Below are 18,427 nucleotides of genomic sequence, written 5' to 3'. Positions count from 1 at the left end.
CGGCTCCCTGTTTTGGTATGAACTCATGGCAAACTGTAGTGTTTGGGAGGTCAGGGGCCTGCCGATCTCTCAAAGGATGACCGTGATGTCTACTATTGGAAAGGTCAAGCCACATTTTGATTTTGATCTTGAATGTCCAGTCTCACGGGTTGGATTTTGGCCGATTGAAATTAGGCATATACGGTCTTGGTTTTTGCATGGGAATCATTGTAATGCTTATAAATGAAAATGAAATCATTCAACCATCTTAAGTCAAACAAAAATAATAATAATAAAAGAAACATACTGGCCTTGGAAAAAAACAAAAAAAGAATATTGAATCAGTGATAAAAAATCTGCCAACAAAGAAAAGTCCAGGAGCAGATGGCTTCACTGATGAATTCTACTGAACATTTAAAAAGGAATTAGTAAAAATCTTTCTCGAAATATTCCAAAAAATTGAAGAGGAGGGAACACTTCCAAACTCATTTTAGGAGGCCAGCATCATCTCATACCAAAGCCAGATGGAGACAATACAAGCAAAGAAAATTACAAGCCAGTACCCTTGATAAACATAGCTGCAAGAATCCTGTAATATTTTGCTACAAAATATTTGTACATTCGGAAAGGCCCCATGGAGGAAATGGCATTTGGTTTGGGAAAAGTGGGGAGGTAAATAAGGCGGGCAAGGGCATCGCAGACGAGGGAACAGTACTGAGCAAAAGCAAGGTCGTTATGTGCATAGAACACGGCACATGCTTTGATGTGGTTGCAGCCTGGGGTTCATGGTGGGTAATGATGGAAATGAGGCTAGAAAGATAAGATGGGCAAGAGCTAACGAAGAATTCATTTGTTTAAATTTGGAATGAAGAGATGGGTGAAAAAAGAAGGCAGGACAAAATTTATACTGAAAAAAATAGTGAAGGATCACAGAGTGAAGTCACACGAGGCTACTGTGGTCTGGGGAAGGAGCATCGGGCTGGGAGCCCTGTCCTAGCTCTGCCGCTTCCTAGTGTGTGACCTCGAGCAAGTTCTCACTCTGCACTGTTTCTCAGTTTCTTCATTTGTAAGATGAGGGTAATCACGGAGAGCTGAGGGTGAAATGAGAGGGAGGAAGCACAGGTGCTCTGTAAGCTGTGAAGGGCTGTCACTCACGAATTGTCCCTCTTTTTTGTAGCTACACAATGAGATGGAAAGTTATGGGCTGGGCTGGCGTTTCATTGGTGATGGAGGATGGAAATCATTTGGCCCCAGTGCTGCCTGATTGCTAATTAATGTACTGTGTGGGAACCGAAAATGGAAAAAGCTACCCTGAACAGAGAAAAGATGTGATCATTCAGGCCCATGATTTTGGTTCCTCATTTTATGCTTTCTTAAAGAATGATGAGCTAAACTCTGGAGGCTGTCATTCAAATCCAGGAAAGCCATTCTGCACTCAATTAACTTAATATGAAAGATATAGTGGGCCATTAATCTACTGGGAGCAGCAGTTTTTGATAAAACATCTAAATTAAATTCTCCAAGTTAGAAAAAAAGGGAATTGTTCCCTTTAATATCACTTGACTACAGAGTTAGTTATTCAGTTCAAACAGCAGAGCAGGCTCTGGCTTCTGAGAAGCTCTGAATATATCAGGCAGAAATTCACTTAATAATTTCTCAACTGTGAATTTGGAAGAGTGTGAGTTAGGTAACCTTTAGTCACCCTGAGATTTAGAGACGAGCCGGCCTGACTTGGTTAACGGTATCATTTACAAAAATTGGATCTGTGTGACTGTTCACTCCTCCCCTCCCTCTTTGAGCTGTGTGATCCCGGTTGCGGCCCCCCACCACCCATAACTAGCGCTCTAGTGTCGCATGCCTTGTGGGGTTTCGGTCAGAGCTGAGAAAATATGTGCTCGGGCCCAGTAGGGAGTCCAGTTATGCTGGTTCTGTTCTCTTCGCTCCTAAAAGGGCACGTGCTCTGGAGTCTGGGTTTAAAGTCAGTGATTCTAAAATGCTGTGCGCTTGACACAGGCAGAGCTTGAAGGGGCCTGTGGAGATGGGGTATGGGTCTGCCGACGGGGTGGGCAAAGAAGAGTTTTGGGCTTGAAGGAAAGCTGAAGGATAGCACGGAAGGATTTTTTTTCTCTCTGCTGATGGGGTGGGAAATTGTGTAGTTGCTCCTTGGACATAAGTTTGAACTGATCCCCAAACTCCAGGTGCCGTATAATTTTGGCTTTACAGCTCAGAATGATGCCAGCGTGAGTCCCCACATGCCTGATTCATGTCCTGCCTAGGGTTCTCTCCCCTCTTGAATTACTCAGGAATCCCTGGGCGCTTTATTTTGTCCCCAAAGTGAAGTCTTTCTGAGCTTCACGCTGGCATGGGGAGCACTCTGGTCTTAAGGAACCCCTGAAGTTCCTCCTGGTGGCCACAGGGGGTCACTGTTGGCAGCAATCAGGATTGCAAGCAGAACAAGGAGGGTTGGCAGGTGACCTCAGAAGCCTCGGGGTCCAGGTAGAGAGAGCCCCTTCCTTTGGCCTTGTTTAGCTGTTGGTGAGCCTCACTGGGTTTCCCCGAGGCTCATCAGAGCTCACTGTCTTGGCACCAAACCCGTCCTCTCCCCAGGTGACGGCTGCTCCAGCAGGTTGAGTCACCAGAGGCCTGTATGTATATCCTTCAGCATCCGGACCACCTGTTTCCCTTCTCCCAGGGGTCAGGAAACGTACCCTTCTCACAAAGTTTCATTTTTCCCATTTCCCTGACAAGAGCTCCTGACTCCACCCAGCCCCCGTTCTTACACCACTTCCCCACCTTCACCCCTTTGTGCCTTAACAGGGCTGGACCCATCCTAAAGGTGGTATTCCAGTCCCCTTCTCTCACAGTCAACATGATCATAACAACAACAATAGATCATATTTTAATGAGCCTCCTCCATTTGCCTGGAACTGTCCAAGCCCCATCTATGTACAATCTCACTGATGTCTCAAAGTAACCCTACGAGGCCCTCATTTTACAGATGAGGAAATAAAGTGTAGGTATAGTAATTCAAGTTGTCCAAGGTCCCCATGCATCAGAAAACGGAGCAGAATTTAAACATGTCTACACACATACACGATTTAAATCTTTATTGGTGCCTTTTCCTGTATATAGGATTATTCACTAATTTTCAGAGACATTATGCTATTTACCCAAGGGGTTACTACAAATTGATGCTGCTTTGAAGCATTTGGTTTCTTGGCAGGCTGTCAGTGGCTCATCTGAATTCCATTCAGCGCCGAGTCTTTTCTATCTGGGCAGAGGTAGGGAGAACCATGGGCAAGTGCTCTAGAGACGGGTCTCATGAAGAGCAACAGTTAATGATCTTCCAGAACCTTGTGGCCCCTGGACCTTCCCCCCTGAATCCCACAGGCACCTCTCCCTCCACACATCCAACACTCCATCCTCCTCTTTCCCCACCTGCTTCATCACCTGACTGTCAGAGGCAGAAACTTGGCTGTCATTCTGGTCTCTCTTTTTTGCTCACTACCAATCCCCAAACCACCAAGTTGTAAAGATTTGACCTCCTCAATATTCTTTGAATTTACTCCCCTCCTTCCCATTGTCCTGACATTAACCCCCATTGCTCTTTGCCTAGGTTTCTGGTTTCCAAGCCTCTATTCTTGTTCCTGTTAGATTCATTTCCAACACCATAGCCAAGTCAGTCTTTGAAAAGTGCAAACGGGCATCCTGCTCTCCTGCTTAAAGCCTTTCAGGGGCGTCCATCACCCTTTGGTAAAGCACTAAAATTCATTAGCCGGTATTTATTGGTCTCCTAAATGGCCTTTTCTGTTTCCCCATCTTCACCTCTTGTCCCCTCCCCACAGGAGCTTCCCCCCCAGCCATTCTAAGAGGGATGCTCCAACTCCCTCTTGCCTCTGGACCTCTGTCCCTGAGCTTCCTCTGCCTAGAATAGCCTCTCCTTGGCCTCTCTTTGTTGAATCCTGTGTGTCCACCGGGCATCAGCTTAGATGTCCTTCTCCAGAGGATTTCTCTGCCCGGATGAAGTGCCCCCTCTCCGGGGCCCCGCGGCACCCTGTGCACACCCCACACAGCTCCATTCACCATGTGCTGGCGTGTTTCCTCTCCCAGGCAGTAAGCTCTCCAAGGGCGTGGACTGTGTCTTGCTGGTTGCTCTATCCACATCCCCTAGCAGGAGCCAGGCAGCCAGCTGACACGGTGACCTTGTGAAAATTAGAAAAAGGCGCCGATTCTTTAAGACGCTACGCTGCCATCTACCAGGAACTTGTTACAACATCTGTACATATCAATGATGGTCATGGGCGACTGCGCCCCCTGGAGTTGTGCAATGCACAGCTCGGGCCTGCACAGCACGGAGCTGGCACAGGGAGGCACTATACACACGTGCTGAATAAATGTGTTTTTAGTGCCCGAATGTGTTGTTTAAAGTGTTAAGAACCCTGCCTCTTGCAATGACTGGCCTGGCCATACTTCTGGAGCTCTGTAACTGCTCCCAGAGATGCTGCCAAGAGGAAACCCAAGTCCTGCTGTTTCTCTTCAGCACTGGAGAACTGAGCGGGAGGCTAGGGCACAGGCAGGGTCGTGATTCCAGAGCAGCCTGGCAGTTTTGGCAGCCCTTGGACGAAGCGGGGGATGGTCTCTATTTTCCATGGAGGGAACACTAAGACCCAGAGAGATGAAAACTTGTCCTGGGCTAGATAGAGTTAGGAGCAAAGCCAAGCAGATGCTCAGCTGTCTCCCCACCCCCGAGCCTGGGACAGCTGAAACTCCCAGCTCTGGCATGGGTGTGGCCGGACTCCGCAGACTGCGGGACTTGGTTTCTTTTGGGCAGGAGGGCTGCAGGCTAGGCAGTCCTGGAGGGTGGTGTCTTAGCTCTGGGAGGTGGTCCCACGCTGGGCAGATGTGGGTGCATCCTCGTGCTAGGAGAGCAGAGATGGAAGGGATCTTTCCCCCTGATCTGCAGGTGAGAGAACGGAGGGATGGCAGCAGGGACACAGCTGGGGACATTTCTAGCTAATGGTGACACCCTGCTGTGCTCTGGCCTCTTCATTCTCAGCTCGCTGCTCCCCAAGCCAGAATGTCCTTTTTTTTTTTTTCTTTTTCATTTTAATTGTGGTAGGGGACTTCCCTGGTGGTCCAGTGGTTAAGATTCCATGCTCCCAATGCAGGGGCGCAGGTTCGATCCCTGGTCAGGGAACTAAGATCCCGCATCCTGTATGGCACGGCCCTCCCCCCTCAAAAAGGTTATAAAAACCAAATAAATTGTGGTAAAATATACAACTTAAAATTGACCATTTTAACCATTTTTAGGTGTGTAGTTCAGTGGCATTGAGTACATTCATAGTGTTGTGCTACCATTACCACCACCCACCTCCAACATTGGTTATCTTCCCACACTGAAACTCTGTCCCCATTAAACTGTAACTCATTTCGCCCTTCCGGTAGCCCCTGGCAGCCGCCACTTTCTACTCCGTGAATTTAACTACTCTAAGTGCAATAAGTGGAATATAAGTGAAATCATACAATGTTTATCCTTTTGTGGCTGGCTTAGTCGCTCAGCATAATGTCTTTAAGATTCATCCATGTAGTAGCATGTGTCAGAACTTCCTCCCTTTTTGAAGGCTGGATGCTGTTACTTGTATGTGTAAACTATATTTTCTTTACTTATCCATCGATGGACATTTGGGTTATTTTCACCTTTTGGCTGTTGTTAATCATGCTGTTATGAACATGGCTGTACAAATATTTGTTTGAATTCCTGCTTTCAGTTCTTTTGGGTATATATCCAGAATTGGCATTGCTGGATCATACGGTAATTGTATGTTTAATTTTTTATGGAATTGCTGTACTATTTTCCACAGCAGCTGCACCATTTCACATTCCCACCAACGATGCCTAAGGCTTCCAATTTCTCCATGTCCTTGCCAATACTTGTTACTTTCACTTTTTTTTTTAATTTAAAAAATTTAAAAAATAATAGCTATCCAAATAGGTGTGAAGAGGAATCTCATTGTGGTTGGTCCATTTTTTCAGTCTCTAAATTCATCTTTTCTTCTGGTCCTCAGTGTTTTCATGCTGCTCAGCTGTCTTTATGTATTTCTGAGAGATGAGGTTCATTCTCCCTCTTAACAGATGGAGAAAGGAGACCCTGGAACCTACCTTAGAAGTGGGAATGGCCCTGGCCCCGCTTTGTTCTGCGTGCAATGCAGGCCTTGGAAACTTGGGCCGTGGGAGGAAGCGGGTGACTCGGTTGGGGCCCTCGTCTCTGCAGTGCATCCTCCGGGGACAAAGACTGTCCGATACTTGCCACTTCAGGGCACAAGATGCTTGTGGTTGTTTTCAATGGGATAGAAGAAAAAACTTTGAATTCTGGCTGAGGGTTTCCATGGCAGAGTCATATGATACAGTTCGAATCTATCCCGGATTCAGAGAAGGAACAGAAGCAACCTTTTAAGATTTCAAAGCTTAATTTAGGGTAAGCTGGAAGTACCTGGCAGTCCAGTGGTTAGGGCTTGGCACTTTCACTGCCGTGGCCCCGGGTTCAATCCCTGGTCGGGGAGCTAAGATCCCGCACTGCTTGTAAACAGACCCAGATTCCATGTGACCGATCATCAAGGGTGCCCGCTCCTGGACTGGCCAAGAATTGTTTATGGCTATATTTTGAACATGGCAATGCCAGGGCTAATGAAAATAAAAGTTTTAGCTAACACTTACCATGGTGCTTAAAATGTACCTGACACAGGTCTAAGTGGTTTATATTATTAGCTCTCTTAACAACTTCATAACAACTTTATGAGGTAGGGACTCTTATTACATCCATTTTACTTTTGAGGAAACGGAGGCCCAGGGTGATTAAGTAACTTGTCCAGTGTCACACAGCTGGTAAATGAAGTTGAGATCTGAACCCAGGCAGCTAGGTTCCAGAATCAGGCTTTGGGAAATCTGAAGAAAGGATCAAGGTCAGAGGCCTGATTTAGTAAGACATTGCTTTAAAAAAAGTACTTCATAGTTTATAGAATTTTATGTTTCATTTAATCTTCATAATAACTCAGTGTGGCAGACGTTCACGTCCTTCTCATTTTGACAGAGGTGTAAAGTGAGGCCTAGAGGCATTCAGGGACTTTCTTAAGAAAGCTGGCATGGAGTGTTGATGAGGATGGGAGAAAAGGGAACCCTGTGCACTGTTGGTGGGAATGTCAAATGGTGCAGCCACTATGGCAAACAGTATGGAGGTTCCTCAAAAAATTAAAAATAAAGCTACCATATGACCCAGCAATCCCCCTTCTGGGTATATTTCCAAAGGAAATGAAATCAGGCTATTAAAGAGATATCTGTACTCCCATGTTTATTGCAACATTATTCACAATAGCCAAGCTATAGAAACAACATGAACATCTGTCAACGGATGATTGGATAAAGACCATGAGAATGAAGGAAATCCTGCCATTTGCAACAACAAACATGGACCTTCAGGGCATTATGCTAACTGAAAAAAGTCAGACAGAGAAAAATACTACACGATATTACTTATATGTGAAATCTAAAAAAGCCGAACTTGCAGAAACAGAGTAGAATGGTGGTTACCAGGGGCCAGGGGGCGGGGGGGGGGGGGTTGAAGGGGGAGGTGGGGAGGAGTTAGGGAGATGTTGGTCAAAGGGTACAAACTTGCAGTTAGAAGATGAATAAATTCTGGGGAGCTAATGCACAGCCTAGGGATTACAGTCAACAATAATATGTTACATGCTTCAAAGTTGCCGAGACTAGATCTTAAATGTTCTCACCACACAAAATTAACTATGGGACCTGACGGAGGTGTTAGCTAATGCTATGGTGGTAATCATTTTGTAATATATTAAGTGTATCACATCAGCACATCGTACACCTTAAGCTTACATATGTCAGTTATGTCTTAAAAAAAGAACACGAGAAAAGAAAAAGACCCAAGAGAGCCCTCTCGGAGCTGCCGTTAACCCTGTCTGACTCCACATCAGTCCCTTTTCCATAGTCGGGGCTGGGCGGCAGGGCTGGCTTCCTGGTGCAGCCTCAGCTGCATCCTCACCTCCGAGTGCCCTCCAGGCCGCTGCCTGGGCATCACAGCTGGTCTGAGTCGGTGGACACAGCTGCACAGAGGAGAGTTCGCAGGATGGTGGGGAGCTTGGTGGCGCCCGAACGCAGAGCGTGGGCAGGAGCTCAGAGGCCCACTGGGCTGGGAAAGAAAGTGGGGCGGGCAGGATGCTCCTTAAGGGCCAAGGGGTTTGCCCTTTGTCCTGTGTGCATTGGGAGCCACTGAAGGCTTCCGAGGAAGACAGTGGCAAAGCTAGAGCTGGGTTTTAGGAGGCTGGGTTTAGTCCCTCTGTGACCCACAGCTTGTGCACTCTCCTAGCCAAGTTCCAAAAATCTGTCTTCCTAGTTTGCATGTGACTTCCTTCTGTCACTGAGTGTGACCGTCTCTCAGGGGCTGTCAACACTCAAAGGTCACTGGCCCTTATAGGGCACAAGCTTCTGTGTCTGGTTTGTAGTCTAGTGACCGCAAAGCCTGTGCTGGGGAACCTGGCCTTGTTTGAGCCTCGTGGTAGCAGGCACTATGGTGTTCTTAGTACCTGGAGTGGAAATATAGGTTTTTTTTTCCCCTGGGGTGGATTCCTCCCTCTTCTTTTTCTGGAAAAACTCCTATTGACCTTTCCAGACCCAGTGGGATGCTCCATTTCCTGTGGTGGCCCCTGGCTTCCTCACAGAAATGTGAGTGCCACTGCCCCTAAACTCTGACAGTACTTCATCAGTCCCTGTTCTCCTTGCGCTAGAGATATATATTTGTCTTCTTTTCCCAGCTAGGCTCTGAGTGCCTTGAGGGAAGACGTCTGGTCTTTGCTGTCTCTATATCCAGCTCAGGGCCTGGCAGAGTTAAGTACTTAATTGGGCACAGTCATCCAAGCATATTATCACCTGCTGACTGAATACATATGTATTCATATGCATATGAATGCATCAGTGAATAGACCAAAGAAAATTCCCCTCCTGCCCTGGAGCTCTCGGCTTATTAGATCCTCTGCATGTGACTTCCACATCCATAAATACCTTCTGAGGGACAAGACTTCCTGCTGCCTTCCTCAGATCTGGGGGATGTTATGTTTCGAGAGTGGACTTTGACAACTTGAGAAGGAGAAGCGCTTTCTTTCTGCATGAGGGCCATGTGCCTTGTATCCTCCAAATGCTAACAGAATACAGTTCCCTGACTGGTAGGTTGTAGGTGCTTGCTACACAGGTATTGGATGGAGATTGGAGTAGAATTAGACTATGGGAAAGATTTTACTCCCGGGGTGGGGGGGAGGGTGACCTGCTTGGGCCAGGGCAATCCCCGGTCTTGCACAACGAGAAGAACACGGCCAGCTCCACGAGTTCTCTACAAAAGGACTGGATTTTAGAGGCAGACAGGGGCCTGACACGATGCAATCAGACTGCAAAATAATTGGTTTTAATCCTAGACCGTGCCTGTAACAGGTTTTGTTCCCTCTCTTGGCACTTTCCCAGCCCCAGGACTCCCTTTTGAGTTTTAGAAGCAGCAACTTGCAGATGCCCACCCTGCCTTGGGGAACATGAAAAGACAGAGGCTAGAGAGAGGGGCCTCGTGGCATTCTGGGACCTGCGGCGTGACAGAGCTGTCCAAGGATCCTCTCCCTTCCCTCCAACGCACTCACCCACCAGCTGTCAAGGCCACAGGACACCAAGGAGAAAGGGCACCGTAACTGGGACTCCAGAGTTTCCAACAACTCATCCTGTGGTAGCAGACAGGGTGGTTCCTGGCCAGGCTTGGCCACTCACCCAGCTGGTCAAGTCGGTGTCCTTCCTTGGAAAGCAGTTTCCACATGAGTAACATGAGGAGGTTGGATGGGATGCTCTTAAATGCTCTTGTGGCTTTTTGTAGGAAAGAGCAGGGGCTCTGGTGTCAGATACACCTGATTGGAAAATGGAAGGAAGCTTGAGAAGTGGGGTAGAGTGGTGTAGAGAGCTGCATGGGCTTCAGAGCCAGACACACCTGGGTTCCGACCCTGGCTCTGCGCCTTATTAGCTATTTAACTTCGGACAAGTTGCTTAACCTCCCGGAGGCTGGGTTTCTGTGCAAACATAGTGATGTGCCCTCCTCCCTTGGTGGCTGGAGGAAGTGTCTATAATGCGATATTGCAGGGAGGGCCCGGAGCTCAGGGCTTGGCACAGAGAAAGCTGTCATCAGCATGGGTGGTGGCAGTGGTATTTGAGATGCTAACCCCTTCGACAGGTGTCCTTGGGGCGGGGCACGGGGTTTGAGAAGCTGCTCTGAGCAGGGCACTCCAGGAAGAACTACCCATGGAGATGTAAATTTCCATCCAAAAGTTGCTTGCTCATTCTGGAACAGGGCCACAGGAACAGCTGGACCACCCCAAACTGTCATGAGTGTCTTTATCCCCACAGGGACAGGCTAACCCAGGGCTGCTGGCTCAGGTCGGGCCTGCCATGGCCGGGTGCCAAGCCTCCACGCAGCGCACGTGGGTGCATCCGGATGAATCCTGGGACTCCGGGTGAGTCCCAGGGCTCCTGGCCATGTACTGGCTTGCTCAGTGCATGGCCTGCGCTGCGGGTCTAGGTGAACACGCTCTCTATTCCTTTCCAGTGCGTCGGTCCAAGGCGGCTGACGAGGAGAGGAGGCGCCGAGCCCAGCGCGCCCGGGACGAGTACCAGCGCCACTCCCTCCGCGCCATCCAGAAGGGCACGGTCGCTGGCCTCAGCTCCAGGTTCCGAGAGCTCGGCCAGAGCCACGAGCAGGAGGCGAGACTCTGCCACCACCTCCTGGGCCCGGGGCCGCCTTCACCCCTGGCCGTGCCTGGCAGGTGGGTCGCGGACCTCGCATCCCGCATCCGCATGCGCGATGTGTCTGGGGGGAGGGCCTCGGCTGGGGCGTAGGGCACCAGGGATCCAGTCCGGCTCTGCCTCCGACTTGCTGTGAAATTTGGGGCTAGTCTTCTCCCCTCTGTTGGCCTCAGTGCCCTAGTCTGTGTAATGGGGCAGGAGTGGGGGAGAGGAGTCGGGGTTGGAGATTTCTACCAACTCTGGAGCTCTGGGAGGCTTCATCTCTTTGGGGTCTAGGATTCCTTTGAGAATCTAAAGAAAGCCGTGTACCCTCTTCTCTGCGAAATGCACATATGTAAATACCCCAAAATGTTTGCATATAATTTCCAGCTCTTAAAGATCCGTAGACCCCAGGTTAAGAACTTGTAATATAAGACCTCAAATGGGTTAAATGTGGCCCAGCAGCCTGGAACCAGAACTGGCTGCTGCTTTTTGTAACCACAGGCAATGCTGGTGCATCCCGGGTTCTGATAGCCGGTTGCAGATGAACGCAGTTGAGTGCAGGAGGGTCCTTACACGCTGGGCTGATGAGTGGTTTGGCAAGGGCACTCAGGTGACTGACTGCCCATGATTGCTGGGACCGAGGATCAGGAGGTTGACTGGAGCCTCTCCACCTGCCGCCTGTGCCCACCTCAGGCCAGCCCTAAGGCTGGTTCCCCTCCTCATTATTGCTGATTGTCTGCTGCCCCAGTGAGGGCTCAGAGGCTGGATGGTGAGTTCCTGCTGCTCCCTGAACCACAATAAACCTGCAGAAGAGTCCATTCAGCCCCAGATGATAGAGGGTTGTCTGGGTTTTGCTTTAATTGGGATTTAGGATTATTCATAAAACCCCCTCTCCCTCTCCCTGCAGCCCAGGGAGAACTGACCACATCTGCGTTTCTTCCTTCCTTCCCTCCCTTCCTTCCCTCCTTCCTTGTCATTTATATGATTCACAAACCAGAAAGTTTAAAAAGATACATGGAGAAAAGGCTGGCTCCCATCCTTGCCGTCCATCTACTCAGTTCCCTCTTCCCTGCACAGGGAACCACTGTTCTTAGTTTGTGTGTCCTCCCAGTTCCTTTTCGCAACTGCCAAGGTGAAAAGTTGTATCTCCCTCTTTTTTTTTTTTTTTTTGCATAAAAGTTTGCCTATCATACACATGGTTCTGCATCTTGATTTTTTTTCCATTTAACTATAAATTTTGGAGGTCTTTACATATCGATTCTTACCTGATGATTTTTATTTAGTTTTCTTTTTACAGCTGCATAGTATTCCACTGCATGGCTGTGCTCTAATTTATTTTTCAAAACCTCTATTAATGGACACTGGTGTTGTTTGAAATCTTTGGTTATTACCAACAGTGCCCTTAATGAGTAACCTTGTAGACATTAATTTTATACACATGCTACTATTATCCACAAGAGAGATTCCCAAAAGTGGGACCACTGGGTTAAGGGCTACGTGCACTTATAGTATTGATAGTTACCATCAACTTGCCCTCCACAGGGGTGGTACCAATGAATACTCTCATCCTTTAGCCTTGCCAACAGTATGTTGTCAGACTGTTGTTTTGTGTGAGAAATAATATCTCAGTGAAAATTTAAATTTTCATTTCTATTTATGTGTGAGATGAAGTATTCTATATATGTTTAAGGGCCTTTGGTATTTCTCTATCTGTCTGTTCATTTCCCTTCCTGCCTCTTCATTGTGTTATTGGTCCTTTCGCCATCTGTTTCTAGGAACTCCTTAAATATTAGGGAAAATATTAGGGATGCTTTTCTTTGTGATAAACATTTTTTCCCCTCAATTTGTCATTTGTCTTTTGACTTTTATGATGATGTTTTCTGTCATGCAGGAGTTCTTGATTTTTATGAGGTCAGATTTTCTTTTATGTTTCCTGGATTTGGAGACATAGTTAGAAAAGCCTTCTTCCTCTTGTGCTTTTTTTTTTTTTTAAAGGAGACATATAATTTTTCCTTCAGGCCCAGAAGACAGAGCTGCATGAACTGTGTTGCAGTCTGGCTCCAGGCTCGCTGTGTGTGGCTGTCAGTAGAGGAGAAGTGACACCCACAGTGTGCCACCTTGGGTGGAGCAGGGGGACCAGGGACCATGCAGATGCAGCGGCAGACCCAGGCACCAGAAGCCATGCACCAGCCTCCTTCCTGCGGCTGCCCCATGGAACAGGTCCCCCTGGCCTCACTGCTTTCAGCACTGTGGTGCTGGCACCGGCGGCCGGCCCACGCTCGCCCAGTTATGCTGGGGGCAGACACATTGTTGATGGGAGAGAGTTCCAGGAGAGAGTTCCAGGTGCAGGCGTGAGGCTTCTGACCAGGTCGCCTCTTGGAGCACTTGGTCCTAGCATTGATATTCTGGGGAATCAGATTCTCTGCTTAGAAACAGAGGGACAAGAGTGAACGAATTTTCCTTGCTGTTATTTATAACCTCCTCTTGCCTTCTAAGGAGGATGAGTCCTAGAAACCAGAGGATATTTTTTTCCCCCTGAGCACAGTTGTTTATCGGGGAATGCAAGTGTGAAGGAAGAGGCTGGGGCAGGGCTGCAGTGTGCTGCTTCATAAAGAGGCAGAGCACCTGAGGTTCCTGAGAAGAGGGAAACCCTCAAGGGCGGATACAGAGGAGCAAAGCTGGCTGGTGGGGGGTTAAAAAAAGCCTGCAGAGGTGGCAGTGGGAAGCAAGGGATTTGGAGCACCGGTTCCACTGATGATGGCTTTAAGCTGTTCAATGGAACCTCACCCTCTGTCTTTCTTATTGCATCTTTTCTAAAATCTACATTGTTCACTACTGTGTGTGTGTGTATGTGGATTCATGTTAGGGCAAGTAAAAATAGGAGCTCATTCTGGGGTTTGCCAGGAAGCGCTGGGCTCAGCATCAAAGTGTTTGTTGGTGCAGGGGAAATGCAAAGACGTCGTGACTTCGTGCTGACGTTTATTTCATAAGCGACGATGACAGTGGTGGTGAATTCTAAATGCCAGTGCTATTAGGTGGACAGACAGCGATGACAGTGTGAGAATTTGCCAGGCTGCTGTCACTCAGGTGGAAGGGTGAAAAAGCTGTGGTTGTTCAAGCTGGGCCCAAAGTCTGCTGAAGCTCTATTTTCATCCCACACAGCAGTGCCGTGTGATCTTGCTGCATATCACCTCAACACACAGTGGTGTGTGTTGTTATGGGGCATGTGCTGTCAAACCCTTACTGGGCTTCATGTTAGTGTGGCTCTAGTACAGCGGGGTCTCACTTGGCCCCGTCTCTGTATACGTTCAGAAGCCACAGTATAACAATTAAAATCTGGGCTTACTTATGAGAAAATGTCAAAAAGCATCTAATTTCTTACTCAGACCTTCTTCAAGTGCCCCTGTTCATCTCCCTCCCAGGATCTTCAATTCCACACCCGCTCCTCCAACAAAAGTCAGCCCGGGCAGCGACTCTTTCCTCCCCTCTCCCTTTCCTCTGTCCTCTTCCCTCTTACTTCTTGGTGGTGAAGCTCAGCCGTTTCCAGAGCAGATTGAGGCTCTTCACTGTCCTGGTTCTGCCTCATAAAACATGGAAGGCTAGCTGGCCAAGCCAGGTGTCCCCTTAGACGGCAGGGGTGGGTGAGACGGGGAGGGGCAAAACCAGAGTTCTCTTCAGCGCGGGTTTGGGGAGGGCGGAGGACACGCACATATTAATGATTTTGCTCCTATTACATTACGATCCTTCTTCATAGATGCTGATGTCTATGCCCTGGCCATTCTAGAGGGCAAATATGCCTTTTCCCTCCCTCAGACATCCCCTCCTATCCTATTTCGCACTCGCACCTGCGTGGCTTTTTTTCAAGCTAAGTGACAACAGTTTTCTTTTGGGAAAATCAATAACAGCTGGTACATTATAATCTGCAAAGTGCCTTCAAGTACCTGGACTCATTTAATCCTCTCCACAGGCCTGAGTGTGGGCGTCGGGATTGTTCACTCTCACAGCGGTCTTCCCCACTCCCTCCCGCTCCTTCCTTCCCCTCTCTCGCCCTCCGCTCTCTCCCTGACTCTCCCACACTCGGTCTCTGTCTCCGCAGGACTTGGGAGCGGCCCCTGTGTCCTGTCTCCAGAGAAGTCATCGTCCGCTGGTTTAAGGAGGAGCAGCTGCCTCGCCGAGCTGGCTTTGAGAGGAGCACCAAAGCCATCGCCCCCTGGTTCCACGGTAGGGTGGCTTTCCAGATCCCCGGGGCAGATCATTTCCACGTCTCAGCCTCCCTCTGGGGGTGGTGCGGGGTCCTGAAGGGCCGCCACAATCAGAGGAGTCAAGGACTTTAGACTCTGCTAATTCCACTCCGGCCCCGCAAAGACTGGCCGGTCTCCCAAGGCTAAGGCTCAGCGCTCCTGGCTCACCTGCTGGGAGTGGAGTAGAGAGAGGTCCCATGTCTGTCCTGTCTTTGCTCATTGAGTGTGTTGAGCTCAAGGCACAAGCTTTGATTTCCCCAGGGCGTGTGCTGAAACACCGAGTGACCTTTGTGGAGATGGTCAGGGACCAAGCACAACGTCTGTGAGTGGGAGTGCAGGGGACTGCAGGCCCCAGGGCTCTGGACGTGCACTGCCCTCTGCTGGGAAGGGAGGAACATGACCCTTGCCCACTGCCCTCACCGCGCAGCCTCCTTGGCCGTCCAGGGCTCCTCAGCGGCATCTCCGGTCTCCGCATGGGGCCTGGTAGGTGTGTGAGGCCCCTCAGGGCCTGATGAGTGAGGTTAACCTGCGAGCAATGAGAAAACCCCGCCACACGAGAGGTGACGCTAGCCTTTCCGGTTAGCCGAGGGCTCAAAGGGGCCAGGGCCCTGTGTCTCAGGCATCTCTGTATTCAACCCTCACCTCTGCTTCTTACCTGCTCAGGGATCAGGTAGAGAAACGCATCCAAGACAAATGTACCCTCTTTGTTGCCACTGATGTTGAGTTCTTCACCTCAATAACATCCCCATTGTGTCAGTCAGATTGTGCTTAGTTATGCTACAGTGAGAAATGATCCCAAAGTCTCAGTGACGTCTGCCAGCCAAGACTCATTTCTTACCCATGTAACATGCCCAGTGGGAGTTGGTCGTGAACTTTAATCTGGGCCTCAGACAGAAGGAGTTGCCTCTACTGGAAACGCCAGTGACCTCATGACAGAGGGAAAAAGAGGGGCATGGCCAGAGACACACGGGCTCCTGGAGCTTCTGCCTGGAACTGACGTATGCCATTTTTGCTCACATTTCTCTGGCCAGAGCCAGCCTGGCATCTGTGGTATGGACAGTTTGGAATGATAATAGAACCTGTTAGGACCACCATCCACTTTCAGACCCCTTCCTTCTCCTGGGCCTCCACAAATCTAACAGAAGGATGGGGTGGCTCTTTATGGCTCAGAAAGTCGACAGTCGACGTTCATGTGTGGCCTAGCTGTGTGTCCCGGGGATTCCCTGCCTCTGACCTCTGTCCCTGTTATGTGTCCCCGTAGCCCCTGTGAGAGGTTCCGTTTGCATCACTGCTTTCCTTTTCATTCGTATATTATCATAATCATGGAAGCACAAAACTAGCATCTTGGGCACCTGCGTAGTGCACCTTAATAGTTCTGTCACGGTTGGGGTTTGTCAGAACCACAGGCTGCTCTGCTGTACTTGTGGCAGCCAACGGAGAAGGCACGGCAGAGGTGCTTACATTTATCTTTAGCTTTATTTTCTATCCTGATGAAAAAGACATGTAATTTTTATATTGTCACAGAAGAAGCAGAGCCATGATTTAAGTCTCGAAATTTATGTAACTGGTTTCATGTTCTTCTGACAGTTCCACCATAAAGCGTGCAGGAACGTTGCTAATCCGCGGACCAGAGCTGTGTGTCAAAGTTTTCACTGATCTGTGACAAGATGAAAGGAAAAGGCTCACATGTGGAGGGTGGCCAACTATCTTTGCTTGGAAAGGACTGTGTTGTACTCGAAGATGATATCCTCTCCTCAGTTTTAGTGTTAAAATGTCCTATGTCTTATGAATTGATGGTGATAGTAAGCAGTAGTTTTTTTTTATATATTGCCTTTGCTCAGAAAAGCAAAAAGGGAGCAGCCCCATGTTGGTTTCCACACTTTTTACTTATACCTAAAATCCCAAAGTCTGGAACTCCTGGTATGGTCCAACTTCTCTTCCAACGTAGCAATTCCCTACAGCATCCTTGGTGGGACTCCCCCATGTTAATCTGTACAAGAGAAGAAACCTCCTGCCCCACAGGCTAATTGTCAGGGAGTCTGCTGCAAGTTGGCTGGGGCTCTGCTCCCAGCTGGTCTTGGTTGGGCATCTTCGCTGGGGCGGCTCTGCTCCGTGTAGCTCTCAGGCTTCTCCCGGGACTGGCAGGCTAGCCCAGGCGTGCTCTTCTCAGGAACCAGACAGCACGTGGCAGCACGCTAGGCTCCAGAGGTCTAGCCTCCGAACCAGCACCCTGTCACTTTCACCTCGTGCCGTTGGCCACAATATGTCACAGAGTTGAGGCGCTGGGAAAAATATTCTGCTCCTTTTGTGTGAGGAACTGCAAAGCCATGCGTCAAAGGGTATGAAGACAGGGAGGGGAGGAGAATTTGAGCCAATAATGCAATCGATCGCAATCCCAATATAAATCTTTTCTTTCTTGGGGAAAGCATTCCTGGTTAATTTAGATGGATTTTAGATGCAGGTTAAAAAGGACTACTGTGACTTCTATTTTCTTCCCTTCTATCAAACATATTTGGATGTGTCAAGGTCTAATCCAAAGAATGATATAGACAAGGAGTCTGAAGATCTGGGGCCCCCCCTAGAACCTAGCAGCTCTGTGACCTTGGGTATGTCCTTTAAATTCCCCATCTGTGATGATAACATTGACTCCACAGGATACGTATGAAGATCAAGCCAACAAATGTGCTCTGTCCACCATAACGAGCCGTTGGCATGAGTGCTGATGCACTGAGGTGGGCCACTAGAGACCCCACCTCCCTGGGGAGACAGTTTGGGGAAGTGGGCTCAGAGCACAGAGCGGGAGGGAAGGAGGAACTGGCTTCCCGCTGGGACCACGGGGTTCTTGATAAAGTCCCCACTGTTAAAAAGAGAGAGAAAATGCTAAAGTCATTCCTCGTTTCTCCTCGGTTCATTATTATGTTCCAGCGGTTCTAAGAGAGACTTCTGGTATACAAAAATACTCCTGAGAAAAGCTAGTGCATATAAGCTTGGCTTTGGGGGGAAAAAAATATCTATTTTTGGACTTCAACCTGTATCTAAAACTATTAAGAATACCCTCTGTCTGAACACTGGCTCAGTCAGAACCCATTTCTTTTCCTGAGAAAAGACAACACTCTAGAAAACAGTCACACTTGGTCCGTGGTTCATTGTCCTGGCAGCAACCCACTGGCTGGCTGCGACTGGCCCTTAAGGCTTGGCGGGGACTGCGGCGGCGCAGTGGATGGTGGAGCTGCGGCTCCGGAGTGGATCTCCTGATGGCCTGTGCTGCATTCAGGTGGGGTGTTCACATCACGCCTTTTCTGACAAGCACCATGTAGATGGTGCAGCCTGCGGGGGTCCAGCAGCTGGGGGTGGCTTTCCGTGCAAAGCAGAGCTCTTAAGTG

General features: G+C 48.9%; 1 protein-coding gene across 5 annotated transcripts in view; it reads left to right on the top strand.

Moving 5' to 3' along the window:
* The window catches only part of SH2D4B (SH2 domain containing 4B), a 77,724-nt gene that overhangs the window by 41,168 nt on the left and 18,129 nt on the right, over positions 1-18,427 (top strand). For 3 of the 5 annotated variants that reach the window (XR_009498006.1, XM_059900288.1, XM_059900286.1), the window contains 2 exons: positions 10,625-10,841; positions 14,900-15,024. Coding sequence is in view for 3 of the 5 variants with exons in the window: in XM_059900288.1 (XP_059756271.1) it covers positions 10,625-10,841; positions 14,900-15,024 (342 nt within the window). In the remaining 2 variants the exon portion in view is untranslated. The remainder of the gene's footprint in view (positions 1-10,624; positions 10,842-14,899; positions 15,025-18,427) is intronic. The other 2 variants (XR_009498007.1, XM_059900287.1) reach the window with 1 other exon arrangement.

Source organism: Balaenoptera ricei, chromosome 16, assembly GCF_028023285.1.
Source record: "Balaenoptera ricei isolate mBalRic1 chromosome 16, mBalRic1.hap2, whole genome shotgun sequence".
Taxonomy (NCBI): domain Eukaryota; kingdom Metazoa; phylum Chordata; class Mammalia; order Artiodactyla; family Balaenopteridae; genus Balaenoptera; species Balaenoptera ricei.
Note: the sequence above shows the minus strand (reverse complement) of the source record. Positions and strands in the feature narration are given on the sequence as shown.